Consider the following 14986-nt stretch of genomic DNA (forward strand, 5'->3'; position numbering starts at 1 on the left):
GACTATAGACTAGACTATAGACTAGACTATAGACTAGACTATAGACTAGACTATAGACTAGACTATAGACTAGACTATAGACTAGATTATAGACTAGACTATAGACTAGACTATAGACTAGACTATAGACTAGATTACAGACTAGACTATAGACTAGACTATAGACTAGATTACAGACTAGACTATAGACTAGACTATAGACTAGACTATAGACTAGACTACAGACTAGACTATAGACTAGACTATAGACTAGACTATAGACTAGACTATAGACTAGACTATAGACTAGACTATAGACTGGACTATAGACTAGACTATAGACTGGACTATAGACTAGACTATAGACTAGACTATAGACTAGACTATAGACTAGACTATAGACTAGACTATAGACGAGACTATAGACTAGACTATAGACTAGACTATAGACTAGACTATAGACTAGACTATAGACTAGACTATAGACTAGACTATAGACTAGACTATAGGCTAGACTATAGACTAGGACTATAGACTAGACTATAGACTAGACTATAGACTAGACTATAGACTAGACTCTAGACTAGACTATAGACTAGACTAGACTAGACTATAGACTAGACTATAGACTAGACTATAGACTAGACTATAGACTAGACTATAGACTAGACTATAGACTAGACTATAGACTAGACTATAGACTAGACTATAGACTAGACTATAGACTAGACTATAGACTAGACTATAGACTAGACTATAGACTAGACTATAGACTAGACTATAGACTAGACTATAGACTAGACTATAGACTAGACTATAGACTAGACTATAGACTAGACTATAGACTAGACTATAGACTAGACTATAGACTAGACTATAGACTAGACTATAGACTAGACTAGACTAGACTATAGACTAGACTATAGACTAGACTATAGACTAGACTATAGACTAGACTATAGACTAGACTATAGACTAGACTATAGACTAGACTATAGACTAGACTATAGACTAGACTATAGACTAGACTATAGACTAGACTATAGACTAGACTATAGACTAGACTATAGACTAGACTATAGACTAGACTATAGACTAGACTATAGACTAGACTATAGACTAGACTATAGACTAGACTATAGACTAGACTATAGACTAGACTATAGACTAGACTATAGACTAGACTATAGACTAGACTATAGACTACTATAGACTAGACTATAGACTAGACTATAGACTAGACTATAGACTAGACTATAGACTAGACTATAGACTAGACTATAGACTAGACTATAGACTAGACTATAGACTAGACTATAGACTAGACTATAGACTAGACTATAGACTAGACTATAGACTAGACTATAGACTAGACTATAGACTAGACTATAGACTAGACTATAGACTAGACTATAGACTAGACTATAGACTAGACTATAGACTAGACTATAGACTAGACTATAGACTAGACTATAGACTAGTCTATAGACTAGACTATAGACTAGACTATAGACTAGACTATAGACTAGTCTATAGACTAGACTATAGACTGGACTATAGACTAGACTATACTAGACTATAGACTAGACTATAGACTAGACTATAGACTAGACTATAGACTAGACTATAGACTAGACTATAGACTAGACTATAGACTAGACTATAGACTAGACTATAGACTAGACTATAGACTAGACTATAGACTAGACTATAGACTAGACTATAGACTAGACTATAGACTAGACTATAGACTAGACTATAGACTAGACTATAGACTAGACTATAGACTAGACTATAGACTAAACTATAGACTAGACTATAGACTAGACTATAGACTAGACTATAGACTAGACTATAGACTAGACTATAGACTAGACTATAGACTAGACTATAGACTAGACTATAGACTAGACTATAGACTAGACTATAGACTAGACTATAGACTAGACTATAGACTAGACTATAGACTAGACTATAGACTAGACTATAGACTAGACTATAGACTAGACTATAGACTAGACTATAGACTAGACTATAGACTAGACTATATACTAGACTATAGACTACTAGACTAGACTAGACTATAGACTAGACTATAGACTAGACTATAGACTAGACTATAGACTATACTATAGACTAGACTATGATTGGATTGGATGATGTATAAATTCGATATTTAATATTCTTCATATTCACTTATCTGTTTCAAATATTAATAAAGTTTTGTGACTCTTGTTTTATATTTAAAAAATATATCAATGTGATTGTTGCTTTTTATTCAATTTATTAAATTTTATTTTACATAGCTATGGTTATGGAATTGCGCACGATGCTCAGTTTTGAGGAACTACCTAAATATTTCTCTCTAATAGATCATTTATTACAACATCATAAATAGGAAAAAAACTTGTGCTGTTTAAAGGAACTATAAACAAATTTTAACACGTACTATAATACGCTAAAACCCGACTAAATAAGACATGATTAGATGTACATAATATATTATAATTTTATAAAAATTTAGCCGAAATTCTATGCTTAATTATAATCGTCTTTGAGTAATTAAATATCTGCAAAATATATTATAATATTTGTTAATTTTCTAACCTAAACACTCTTTTTTAATATTTTATATATCATTAATAAAAGCTTTCTATCACTGTTATATGTTTAAATAATTGTGTTTTATGTTTCATAACTCTTTTAAACAAATTTAATTTTTGTATAGCCATTGTTATGGTGGAGTGCTCGATGATCATGTTTAAGGAACCCCCGAAACATTTCACTGCGAATAGACCATTTTATTATGCTTTAGTAATAAATATAACATTATGTTCTTTAAAAGGAAATGTAAAGAAATTTTAAATTAATTAAGTGAAATTAAATTAACAATTCGTTAAGAAGCATAAAATAAAGGATTATATATTTGGAAATTTTTAATTATTTTATTTTTATATTTTTTTTTTTTTTTCGAAAGTACATTTAGAACTTTATTGTTAGACAGATATTAAGGTCTTGAAATTGTCTTTAATTATGTGTGAACTTAATGACTAACACTAACCACCACTATTGTGGGTTTATCTGCAACATACATATAAATCATTCTGTACAATTTTTTCCGGTTCGGCCCATAATTGATCATAGCTCCCATAGCTTTCATATAAAGTCCATTTCCGAAAATTAACTAATCATAAGGAATTCATGCTATCAGAACAGGATTATGCTCGAATATGGTTTGTATATATATAGAATTTATTCTGTCAAGTTTTTTCCGGATAGGTCCATAACTGGTCATAGCTCCATCTTCTAAAAAACACTTAATCCCAACTCATTACTTAATTATGATATCGCAATAAAATTCTTTAGGAATTTAGGTTTTTGGATATTGAAAGCATTTAATGATTTTTTTCCAGACCTAATCCATTATTTATTTATTATTAAAGCTTTCTAAATTAATCCTCTAACTTGCTATTAACTTAGAATTTGCAACATTCTACATACTTACATATATAATTATTTGTTAAAACGCTTAAAGTAGTAATATTATATATCTTTTTGGGTCCTTGTGTTTTATAAATAACTCATTTAAATTATTAAATTTTTGTATAGTTTTAACTAAGGTGAGGCATCGAGCACCAGTTTATAAGGAGCCCCCAAAACATTTCACGGCGGATAGACCATTTTATTATGTTCTAGTAAATTCGAATAAAATTATATTCTTTAAAGGAATTTTAAAGAATTTTAAAATTGTTTAAACATATAAAATATATTCAAAAATGTAATTGGTTAAAAATCATAATATAAAAAAATTTTGAGAATTCGAAAAGTTTAATTTTATTATTTCTAAAATGTTTTCGAAAAAACACATATTGTTAGAGGAATTTGTAGGTCTAAATGTTTTCTTTGATTATGTATCGAATTAGTGACTAATACCATGTCTGTGCTGAAAGCAGAATCATAATCTTATTACTAATTCTGAAGTCTGTTACAATTTTTTCGTTATGTGCTTAAGACTCACAAATATGCAATATAAATGTTAAATTATTGTATAACATTAAAAAATGTTTAATGTAAACACTAATCAAATACAATCTACTCATGACTTCGTTTTCTATGGTTTTAAACTTTTTTTAAATTGTACTTTTAAGCGATCAAAAAGAAGATGCTTTGCGGAACGTTTGCAAAAACAATTGAAACTTTTTGAGATAAATAGACCTTTATTATACTGTACTTAATAATAATGAAAATGTATTGTTTAGAGGAAGTGTGTATGTATTTTAAATAAATATAAAAATATGTTTAATTAATATATCGTTATATAATTAACTAGTAGTGCCCTATCAGCGTTGAAGCTCCTTGATTAGGCATGTGAATTCTGAAAATTTGAAAAATAATCGATAGATAGATAGATAGATGATAGATAGATAGATAGATAGATAGATAGATAGATAGATAGATAGATATAGATAGATAGTATAGATAGATATAGATAGATAGATATGATAGATACTCGATCGCTAGCTCGCTCGCTCCGCTCGCTCGCTCGCTCGTCGCTCGCTCCTCGCTCGCTCGCTCGATCCTCGCTCGCTCGCTCGCTCGCTCGCTCGCTCGCTCGCTCGCTCGCTCTCGCTCGCTAGATAGCTCCGCTCGTCTTTCTCCCTTTCGTCCTTTCTCGGTCTTCGTCCTCGCGTTCCCCCCCTCTCCCCCCCCTCGCTTCTTTTGTGCGCGTCCCTTCCCTTTTTTTTCCCCGTTCCCCCCTTTTCCGTTTCTTCTGCCTCTTCTTTGCTCTCGCGTCTCTTCTTTCTCCATCTCCCCCTTTATGAGCAAATATAAAAAATTTGTTGATCCTACTACTATATGTTCTTCAAAACTTTATTGTATTTACTTATTTAATTAATTGTTACAGAGCATGATCATGATGTTAAACTCGATGCCCCGAAGACCCAAAAACTTTAATATCGATAGACCTTTTCATTGGACTGTGATAAATAAGAATAAATTTATATTCTTTAAAGGAAGTGTTAAGCAATTGTAAATTTATTTTTAAAAAATTTAATTAACGCATTAAAAAATTGGTGAAAATTTGAAAGCAATTCCAAAAATAAATAATTTAGATTAGTAATAATTGGCTTTTTCTTATACATTTTTAATATAATTGGATTTTTAATAGACCCCATAGATTCCTCTTGTACTGTGAACATATCGTACCATATCAGTAGATATGCTAGTATATTAAAAGTTTGAGTTAATGTTAGAACACACTTCTGGATATATTTAAAGATCATTTAGAGTAACTTCTTAGTCTGTTTTTTAACATAGATTAACTAGTAGAAGATCTTACGAAATAAGTTGCCTGATTTATAACAAAACTATGAATGCATACATATATAGAGGGACTTTCAGATCATAAGACAATATCGTTGATAACATAGACACAAAGTTTTTGAAGTATTTTTCAGAAGAATATTTTAAAAATTTACTTTTTCGAAGGGACTTTTTATAGCCTAGACCACTTTAGTGGGGAGGGTATATTGGATTTGTGCTGATGTTTGTAACGCACAATAATATTGGTCCTATTACTTAAAGTATACCAATCGGCTTAGAATCATTTTCTGAGTCGACCGTCCGTCCATGTAAACTTTGTAATCAAGCTACAGGTCGCAATTTTGAAGATAATTCAATGATAATTTAGCACATGATCTTTAACTGTACCAGAGACGAATCCTATTGAAAGTGGTTAACATTGGTCCATTATTTCACCTAGCCCCCATACAACTGAACCCCCCGAATAGGTCAAAAGTCGATTTACGCAACCTTAGTATAAATATCGTAAACAAATTTTTACATTTTAAAAGTGTAAAGTTAGTTCTTGTTTGTTCCAAACCTCTATATATATTTAGGAATACCTTTCAGTAACTACTATACATACATATATGAGTAGTAATATATGGTCCAACTACGTTTTGATAGGTCTCTTTTATATAAAAATATCTTAAGTTCCTTATAATATTCCTTATATAATTTTTCTAATTTTATTTTTGCATAGTAATGTGTTGCAGAGAGCGAAGTTCGAGAATCGTATCACCCGATATTTTTATGATTGATAGACCATTTATTACAGCCTCTTAGCAAACAAAAATTTGTATTATTTAAAGGAGATGTTAAGAAATTTTAAAAAAATTTACAATATAATCACCATTTGATCCAAATGAACTTGGATCTAAGAGAAATCACAATTTTTATATAAACAATTTTGGTATTATTTTTGATGGGTTAAGAATTTTTTTTTTAAAAATATAAACTAAATTTAATTTTAAGTAAAACTATACTTAGTTTTTTAAGTTTAATCCAGCATGTTAAAATATGGGTAAACATTTCCAGCCTGTTTCAACGTAAGTGGGGTTTTAAGATATAATAATTTTTGGCTTAACTGCTCGACTTGGACGTGAATGTGAACGTGTAAATTGTCTTTTCGGGGGTTATATTTATAAATGATGCTGATTATTGTAATAAATCCAATTTTTTTCTAAATTCTAGTTTTGCGTATAGCTCCCGTAAGTGCTGTTAAAAGAAGACGTTTTACCGTTAATCGTCGTTTTATTTACGTTATAAAAGATGTGAAAAACGTTTCGTATTTCTTTGGTCGTTATATGAAATAAAAGAAAATTTAGACATTTTTAATATAGAATATAAAGGAATAAGAGTTTTATTTAGAAGAAGACGTTCTGAAAAGTAAGTATGATATTGGTAATTTCAAAGTTTTTCTTAATAATTCGAAAGGTGGATTAACAAGATGTTAAATTTTCATTAAAATGGTAAGTGTTCGGTTATATAAGACAATTTTATATGATATTATCTTTTTTAAGTATAGTTTACATTACTTTGGGGAGGGTATTATGCGTTGGGCTGATGTTTGTAACACCCAAAAATACTGGTTCTACAGCTACCTTAAAGTATACCAATCAAAATCACTTTCTGAATCAATGTCCGTCCATCCGTCTGTCTGTGTTTCCATGTAAACCTTGTGCGCACGATACAGGCGGCAATTTCTAAGATAATTTGATGAAATTTAGCACATAATCTTCTTTTGATTCAAGGCCTATTGAAAATGGTCAAAATCGATCCATTATTTTACCTAGCCCTCATACATTCATACCCCTCGAATAGTACTTTTGAACAAATAATTATGTTCTAGTTTCTCAACAAAAATCGGCAAAATTTAGTTAAGTTATAGAAGTCTAAATAGTACTGCATATCATGTTTCGGTCTACCGAATACGCCTCTAGGTACTGTTACCGACTCAACAAATGCCATCTCATCTGCATGGTTGTAAACGGAAGTGATGTTTTAGCATCTCCGAAGTTAAGCAATGGCCAGAGACTAATTAGCTCGAGTACTTGAGCAAAGTGCTTGTACATGGACCGGAAAAACTATGCACAAAAATTGCCACCTGTGTGTAAGAAGCACAAGGGGGCGGTGGTAAGTCGTTTAGTCAGCTCACCCAGTGGTTGAAAAAGTACCACCTTGAAATAAGGCCGACACGGCAGATGTTTACGTAAAGCACTTCGACATCTTGTTAAGGATCTATCGACGATTTAAGATAATAAAATAATAAGTTTTAAGAGGAATAAGAGGTGACCATCAGTTTGATTGGCTTCTTGTACGAAAAAAGAAACTGTAGACAAAAGAATAAACAAACATGTTACCGTTTTCATCTCCTTTTCCCCATTATAATCCCAATATATGATCTATGTTCCAAATTTTAAAAAAATCGGTGTAGTTGTTACATAGAGATATGGGGAATTTCATGTCAAGTGACCCAATGTCTTCTGAGCGGGGTGAAATTTGAACCAATTTAAAAAAAAAAATATCAAACTGTAACTAACTATAACATAAAGAGTTCTTGGCCGATCATGTTGTATCTATACTACTTTCAATAGGACTAACATTGATGCAAATTTCATCCCGATCGAATAATATCGTTTTCAAAAGTTGGGTCACTTAATTTAAACTAACTAACATTAACCATGTACATCCTTGTGTTATTATATAATCCATAAAGTTTACAGGGGAACTGGATTTTTAAAAATTTGTTGAAAGGGTCGTCAGATCCCCACCACCAATTAAAAACTTTGATCACAGTACAATATGTTAAAATAAGTTTATACAATCTTTGCAAAGTGGGTCTCAAAAATTCCGAAATTTTGACCAGATTACAATAAAAGTAATTGTAAAATTGTTTTAGAGTATTTTGGTACACAAAATAATTTTGTAGTGAGAGACCCATAGAGCAACTGAACAATCCTATAAAGGAATTAACTGATTCTATGCATTTTTTACGATTTCAACGTAGTATTATAGCTTTTATTGGACTTAAAATTTAATTATAAATTCAAGCATTTAAAATGATTTGAATTACATTTTTTTAATTTTATTTGTTTGTTTGTTTATATAAAATTTGGTTGGGTCATTTTGCAATCGGGGATCAAGTTGATTGATTATAAACGAACATAACATTTAATATTTCTTGCCTTCATGTTTCTTCACAATAACATAACTGTCGGCTTTACCGCCATGACCACCATGTGATCCATGACCACCATAACCCCCTTGGCCACCATGTCCACCATCAGCTGCCGTAGCTTCTCCTAGTTTATGAACAACAGCTGTAAATCCCTTCTTTTATATCGGAAGAGTATTCGACATGACGAGTTGTGCCATCGGCTTCTTTTAAAGTATAGCTGCCTATATAGGAAAAATAGATTTTTAGATAGATATATTCAGGTAGATATATTAAAGATTATAAATTCTAACATACCCTTAACTTTGTGACCATCTCTGGCTTCTGATTGACTTTTAATGTCACCGGTTTTCGAGTCTTAACACCATAATCAAATTCATATTTAGGATGGGGCATAATGACCATGGCCATCGTCATCATCATGACCGCCATAACCGCCACCGAAAGCAGCATGACCACCATCATAACCATGTTTGGAACCATGACCACCAGCACCATGGCCACCAGAACCATGACCACCAGCACCATGGCCACCAGAACCATGACCACCAGCACCATGACCACCACCACCACCATGACCACCAGCTCCATGTGAGGTTACCACACTATAACCGACCTCTTTGCCACCACCGCCACCACCATGACCCTCATGATGAAAATGTCCTGCGGCAGCCAAACCGCACAAAAGCACCATTACCGCTATTGAGCTTAATAGACGCATATTGTCAAGAAAACGGAATTAATACGTAATTAAAATAATGTATTAAGTTGTTAATGTTTCTTAAGAAACTGTTAATATTTTAAGATTTTGCTAAACTATTTATATTTTTTTTAAATAAATATTTAACAATGTTAATACATATTAATCATTGATTTATTTTAAAGTTGTTAAGCTCAATGTGAGTCAGTAATTATATAATTGCATATGAAATGGTCAAAAATTCCATAGCTGTAATAGACAATAATTAATTTTAAAAATGCAAAAACACAAATTTGAATTATTCAATATACTCGTAGAGATTGATCAGAAAGAAACTCTCATGATGAAAATTTTAGCAAAATCGTTAACCTCTAAGCAGTTTCCCAGATTTGTAGCTTTGACTCAAGTGGAGCATGGTTTAGATTTTACCGATTTAGATTAAACTTTCAGCACATGAGTATCGGTCAAACTGGAAACATTCTAATATACATACATGTCTCAAAGTCCCGCATCTTTATATTGAGGGCAATGTTTTCAAGACAGTTAAGTATTTTAGGGAAATAATAACCCTTTTTTCATTTTCTTGAGAAGCATATACATATACGTATATATGTCGGTCTTATTCCGTCAGTGTACAGTGAGTTAGAGACGATCAATCATCGCCCCCTTTGTGATCCTTAAGGAACAGTCGGAAGTCGAAATGCTTTATGTGAACACCTGCCATGACGACCTTATTTCACGGTGGTGTAGTTTGTGTCTGCGTTTTTGCCCAAGAACTCGAGCTATCTAATCTCTGACAAAAGCTGGTCCGTTGCGTATCTTCCGAGATGCAAAATCATCACTTCGGTTTACAACCACACAGTTGGGATGGCCTCTATTGATTCGTCAACAGCACCTAGAGACGTGACTGGTAGACCAAAGCGTGGACTCCATATATATACAATTTGACAAGACTTACTTCCTAGGCCATTAGGACCTACAGTTTTGTGTTAAGCATGATTAGAGTAAACTCCAAACACACTCAACCATGAAGGAAAATCATCCATAATACTAAGATCAAAGTTTCATCTACTCAACATCGAGCATCCATTAGCATCAACATTTCATCCATCGCCCATCTCTTCCATCAGATACAACATATATTCCACAGACAAACAACATCTTACACCCAATCTTTGTGTTATCCGCTCTGTTTCAACATTTTATTCCACAGCCTACTCTGTGGTTTGTACCGTTCCTAGAAACAAGGAATTATAGCAAAAACTTATCACTTCCAAGGAAAGACCGAGGATGCATTTGATACCAGCAGTTATTAGTTCCAGAATGAAGATATTTGTAGCACCTCCATATCTCGGGATTGCAATGACACTAAGGTAAAGTACCCAGGGGTGGTGGTAAGGAACAGATAGGTATCAACTTTTATATATGGCGGTTCCTGCACCATATATAATTTTTGATCGCACTTTGATCGAATACTTGAGCTATTTATTCTCTGACCATTACTTCCAAGGTGTTTAAGAAGCATCATTTTCGTTTACCAACATGATGATGGAATAGCATTTCTCGCTTCGGCAATTGCACCTGGAGAACGATTTACAAATCCATCAAATAAACCAAATACAAGTTATTACTCAGACTCGCTGTGAACAGAGTAAACCCTTAACCTATCTTGATATCCATCACCCAACCCAACATACTCATAGAGAAAAAAATCCGACATATTAATTTTGGGTATGCGGTTCGATAAGCTCAGCATACTTCTGATTCCCTAATTTTCTGATCCCGTATCTAACAGTCACCCCACAGTCACTCCTACGAGGAGTCGTAGTCTTTACGGTAACAACATCAAACACCTTACAAAATATTTTACCGCATCATCAGTCTATAACCGATAAAATTTTCCTGCAACTGGTTAGGTTCCTTCGTTAGACTCTCCCAGTTTTTTGACCCGAGAGACTAAAGGTATTAGTAACCCATCTATTACCCGGGATTGTAGTAGCATTAAGGTACGTGCCTAGTAGGTGGTATCTATGAGATATTTTACCGCATCATCAGTCTATAAACCGATAAAATTTCCCTGCAACTGGTTAGGTTCCTTCGTTAGACTCTCCCAGTTTTTTGACCTGAGAGACTAAAGGTATTAGTAACCCATCTATTACCCGGGATTGTGGTAGCATTAAGGTACGTGCCTAGTAGGTGGTATCCATGAGAAAGGTGTATATAAGTTCACTACTTGATTTGCAATTTATACAGTTTCACTTTACGATCGTTGATTTGCGAAGTCGATTGTCTATCACGTCCGTCTATCTGTCTATCCGTATGTGTATTGAACTGTAGTTTCTGTAGGCACCAAATCTTTGATAATCCAGATCTTAAGTAATTCTATCGAACTTGCTTTCGTTTAGCTTTTAATTTTAAATCAAAAAGTGGTCCATAAAAAAGTGAGAATTAAGCAAAATTCCCAAAAAAAGGAAATTATCATTTTATATTTTTAACTATAGTTTTTTGGATCTATCTCGGATCATATTCGGATCAGTATTTGGAGCCCTTTTAATATGAATGTGCAATCGATGTCAATGAACTCACTGGACGATATGTTCCCCATAAGTCAAGTAAGCAAATCGGCCCAAATACCACGAACTTCGCTTTCGATGTTCTAACTTTGTTCTAGCTTTCTTGACATAGTCTAAATCATGAATATTGATCCATAATTGAACTTAGCAAGTAAATAAAGGCATATTACGAATTTTAGGTAATTTTTGTTTTAGATTAAAAACAAAAGCTTTTGAACGTTCTTTGATCAAGCTAAGTTTTTCAGGTAAGTGCAAAAAATGTTTATGGTAAATTGCTGCTACTTAATGACGTATTATAGCGACTGACTAACTACATAATTTAAAGACAATTGTTTAAGTTCAAATATAATAAATATGCAATTAACTACAAAAGCTAATTCAAGGTTTTTAAAAAGGTGTCGAAAATAAATCTAATTATTTTAGTATAAATAAGTCATAAAAATCTCCAAATATTAACAGTTCCTTCAGCAAGTTCGATAACATCAAATAACATTTAGAATAGAAGTTATTCCTTTAAAACATGCGTTTCCTAAGTATTACTGGTATTTTATTGGTGGGCGCTTGTGGCTTAGTTGTGGCCGGATATTATAGTCATCATGGTGATGCTGGTCATGGTGGTTACGGTGGTCAAAGCAAGGAAGTTGGCTACTCTGTAGTTACTGATCATGGCTATGGTGGCGGTCACGGTGGCGGTCATGGGGGTAATCATGCTGCTGGTCATTATGCTTCTGCTTATTATGGTGGACACGGTGATGGCCATTCTCACTCTATTGCCCACTATGGTGGTCATGGTGATGGTCACTATGGTGGTCATTACGGTGGACTCTATGGTGGTCATGGTGATGATAGTCATAATTACTACGCTTATCCCAAATATGACTTCAGTTATGGCGTTAAGGATACCAAAACTGGTGACATCAAAAGTCATTCGGAATCCCGTGATGGTGGTAATGTCAAGGGTAAGTTATTGGCATGAAATTATTTAAAATAATATAATTCTTTTAATAAATTAAACTTACAGGAAGCTATAGCCTTAAGGAAGCTGATGGCACTACCCGTGTTGTAGAATATTCTGCCGATAAACACAAAGGTTTTAATGCTGTTGTCCATACTTTGGGTCAGGCTTCTGGTGCTCATGCTGCTGGTCATTATTATGGTCACGGTAATCATTATGGTCATGGTCATGGTTACGGTCATGGATACGGACATGGTTATGGTCAAGCCTCAAGTTATATTTTTGTTAAGAAACAAGAAGGAAAGAAATATTAATGAATACTAAAGGGAATTTAAATGTTGACTGAAATGTTGAAAATGTGATTTGTTATGCGAGTACAATAACGATTAATAAATGCAAATAAAATAAAAGAGAATATTGTTTATTTATAGATTTCTTTTTAATACAAATTTAATTTTTTTTGTCAACATTTTTAATAATTATTTTACTGACATATGTACATTGCCTGTAGTTTGAGTATTTTTTCGGATAAGACCAATTTTACAATCGCTTAAGAATATTATTTTGAGACTCCTCACAATTGGATCAAATCGAAAAATCTGGCATGACAAATGGAATAAATAAGAATAAACTAAAAGGAATTTTATATGAATACTTATATATTGGGTTACAAGTCCCTTAATTAATAAAAAGGGAACAGTAATAACTCCATTATTCCATTAAAAATGGATTTTGTATGAACTATTTAGACATAAATCCTTAAATAAGTAACAAATGATCAAAATATCTGAAATTTTGAATTAAAGCAGGTTCTTAGTGAGAACCCTGCAGATTAGCTGTAGATCGTTAAATAAAGCTGAATTGACCAATAGGAAGTATTGTAAACAATTAAATATTTTCATCAAGAGTAAATTTGTATAAAAAAAAACACAAATTAAATAATATTTTAGATGAATAGATAGATAGATAGATAGATAGATAGATAGATAGATAGATAGATAGATAGATAGATAGATAGATGATGATAGATAGATAGATAGATAGATAGATAGATAGGATAGATAGATAGATAGATAGATAGATAGATAGATAGATAGATAGATAGATAGATAGATAGCGCGTGCTAGATAGATAGCTAGTAGCTAGATAGCTAGATAGATCGATAGAATAGATAGATAATCGCTAGCTCGCCCTCGCTAGCTCGATCGCTCGCTGCTGCGCCTCGCTAGCTCCTCCTCGCTGCTCCTAGCGTTAGCTCGCTCGCTCGCTCGCTCTCTCGCTCGCTCCTCGCCGCTCGCTCGGCTCGCATCGCTGCTGCTGCTCGCTCGCTCGCTCTCGCTCGCTCGCTCGCTCGCTCGCTGCTCGCTAGCTCGCTCGCCTCGCTCGATGCTGCCTCGCTCGCTCGCTCGCTCGCTCGCTCGCTCGCTCGCTCGCTCGCTCGCTCGCTCGCTCGCTCGCTCGCTCGCTCGCTCGCTCGCTCGCTCGCTCGCTCGCTAGCTCGCTCGCTCGCTCGCTCGCTCGCTCGCTCGCTCGCTCGCTCGCTCGCTCGCTCGCTCGCTCGCTCGCTCGCTCGCTCGCTCGCTCGCTCGCTCGCTCCGCTCGCTCGCTCGCTCGCTCGCTCGCTCGCTCGCTCGCTCGCTCGCTCGCTCGCTCGCTCGCTCGCTCGCTCGCTCGCTCGCTCGCTCGCTCGCTCGCTCGCTCGCTCGCTCGCTCGCTCGCTCGCTCGCTCGATCGCTCGCTCGCTCGCTCGCTCGCTCGCTCGCTCGCTCCTCGCTCGCTCGCTCGCTCGCTCGCTCGCTCGCTCGCTCGCTCGCTCGCTCCTCGCTCGCTCGCTCGCTCGCTCCTCGCTCGCTCGCTCGCTCGCTCGCTCGCTCGCTCGCTCGCTCGCTCGCTCTCGCTCGCTCGCTCGCTCGCTCGCTCGCTCGCTCGCTCGCTCGCTCGCTCGCTCGCTCGCTCGCTCGCTCGCTAGCTCGCTCGCTCGCTCGCTCGCTCGCTCGCTCGCTCGCTCGCTCGCTCTCTCGCTCGCTCGCTCGCTCGCTCCTCGCTCGCTCGCTCGCTCGCTCGCTCGCTCGCTCGCTCGCTCGCTCGCTCGCTCGCTCGCTCGCTCCTCGCTAGCTCGCTCGCTCGCTCGCCTCGCTCGCTCCTCGCTCGCTCGTCGCTCGCTCGCTCGCTCGCTCGCTCGCTCGCTCGCTCGCTCGCTCGCTCGCTCGCTCGCTCGCTCGCTCGCTCGCTCGCTCGCTCGCTCGCTCGCTCGCTCG

The 14986-nt window shown here is 35.5% G+C and overlaps 2 protein-coding genes across 2 annotated transcripts; one reads left to right on the forward strand and one right to left on the reverse strand.

Moving 5' to 3' along the window:
- Window positions 1-8575: 8575 nt before the first annotated feature.
- Window positions 8576-9288, reverse strand: LOC119614916 (glycine-rich protein DOT1-like). The gene is made up of 2 exons (XM_037971009.1): window positions 8798-9288; window positions 8576-8724 (listed from the first exon to the last, which is right to left on the reverse strand). Exon 1 carries the CDS (start codon window positions 9219-9221, stop codon window positions 8883-8885), a length of 339 nt encoding a protein of 112 aa, XP_037826937.1. The 5' UTR covers window positions 9222-9288; the 3' UTR covers window positions 8576-8724; window positions 8798-8882.
- Window positions 9289-12208: 2920 nt separating this feature from the next.
- On the forward strand, window positions 12209-13150 carry LOC119614914 (glycine-rich protein DOT1-like). Its single transcript, XM_037971007.1, has 2 exons — window positions 12209-12732; window positions 12795-13150. Exons 1-2 carry the CDS (start codon window positions 12294-12296, stop codon window positions 13040-13042), a joined length of 687 nt encoding a protein of 228 aa, XP_037826935.1. The 5' UTR covers window positions 12209-12293; the 3' UTR covers window positions 13043-13150.
- The last annotated feature ends 1836 nt before the right edge of the window (window positions 13151-14986 follow it).

This window comes from Lucilia sericata, unplaced genomic scaffold, assembly GCF_015586225.1.
Source record: "Lucilia sericata isolate MDLA Ls3-8-SP2 unplaced genomic scaffold, ASM1558622v1 Contig003651F_arrow, whole genome shotgun sequence".
NCBI classification, from domain to species: domain Eukaryota; kingdom Metazoa; phylum Arthropoda; class Insecta; order Diptera; family Calliphoridae; genus Lucilia; species Lucilia sericata.

Bases quoted from the DNA above. Each gene is read 5' to 3' on its own strand.
- LOC119614916 (XM_037971009.1), bottom strand. From the start codon at position 9,221: ATGCGTCTATTAAGCTCAATAGCGGTAATGGTGCTTTTGTGCGGTTTG.
- LOC119614914 (XM_037971007.1), top strand. From the start codon at position 12,294: ATGCGTTTCCTAAGTATTACTGGTATTTTATTGGTGGGCGCTTGTGGC. The intron at 12,733-12,794 runs GTAAGTTATTGG...TTAAACTTACAG, and splicing joins TGATGGTGGTAATGTCAAGG to GAAGCTATAGCCTTAAGGAA.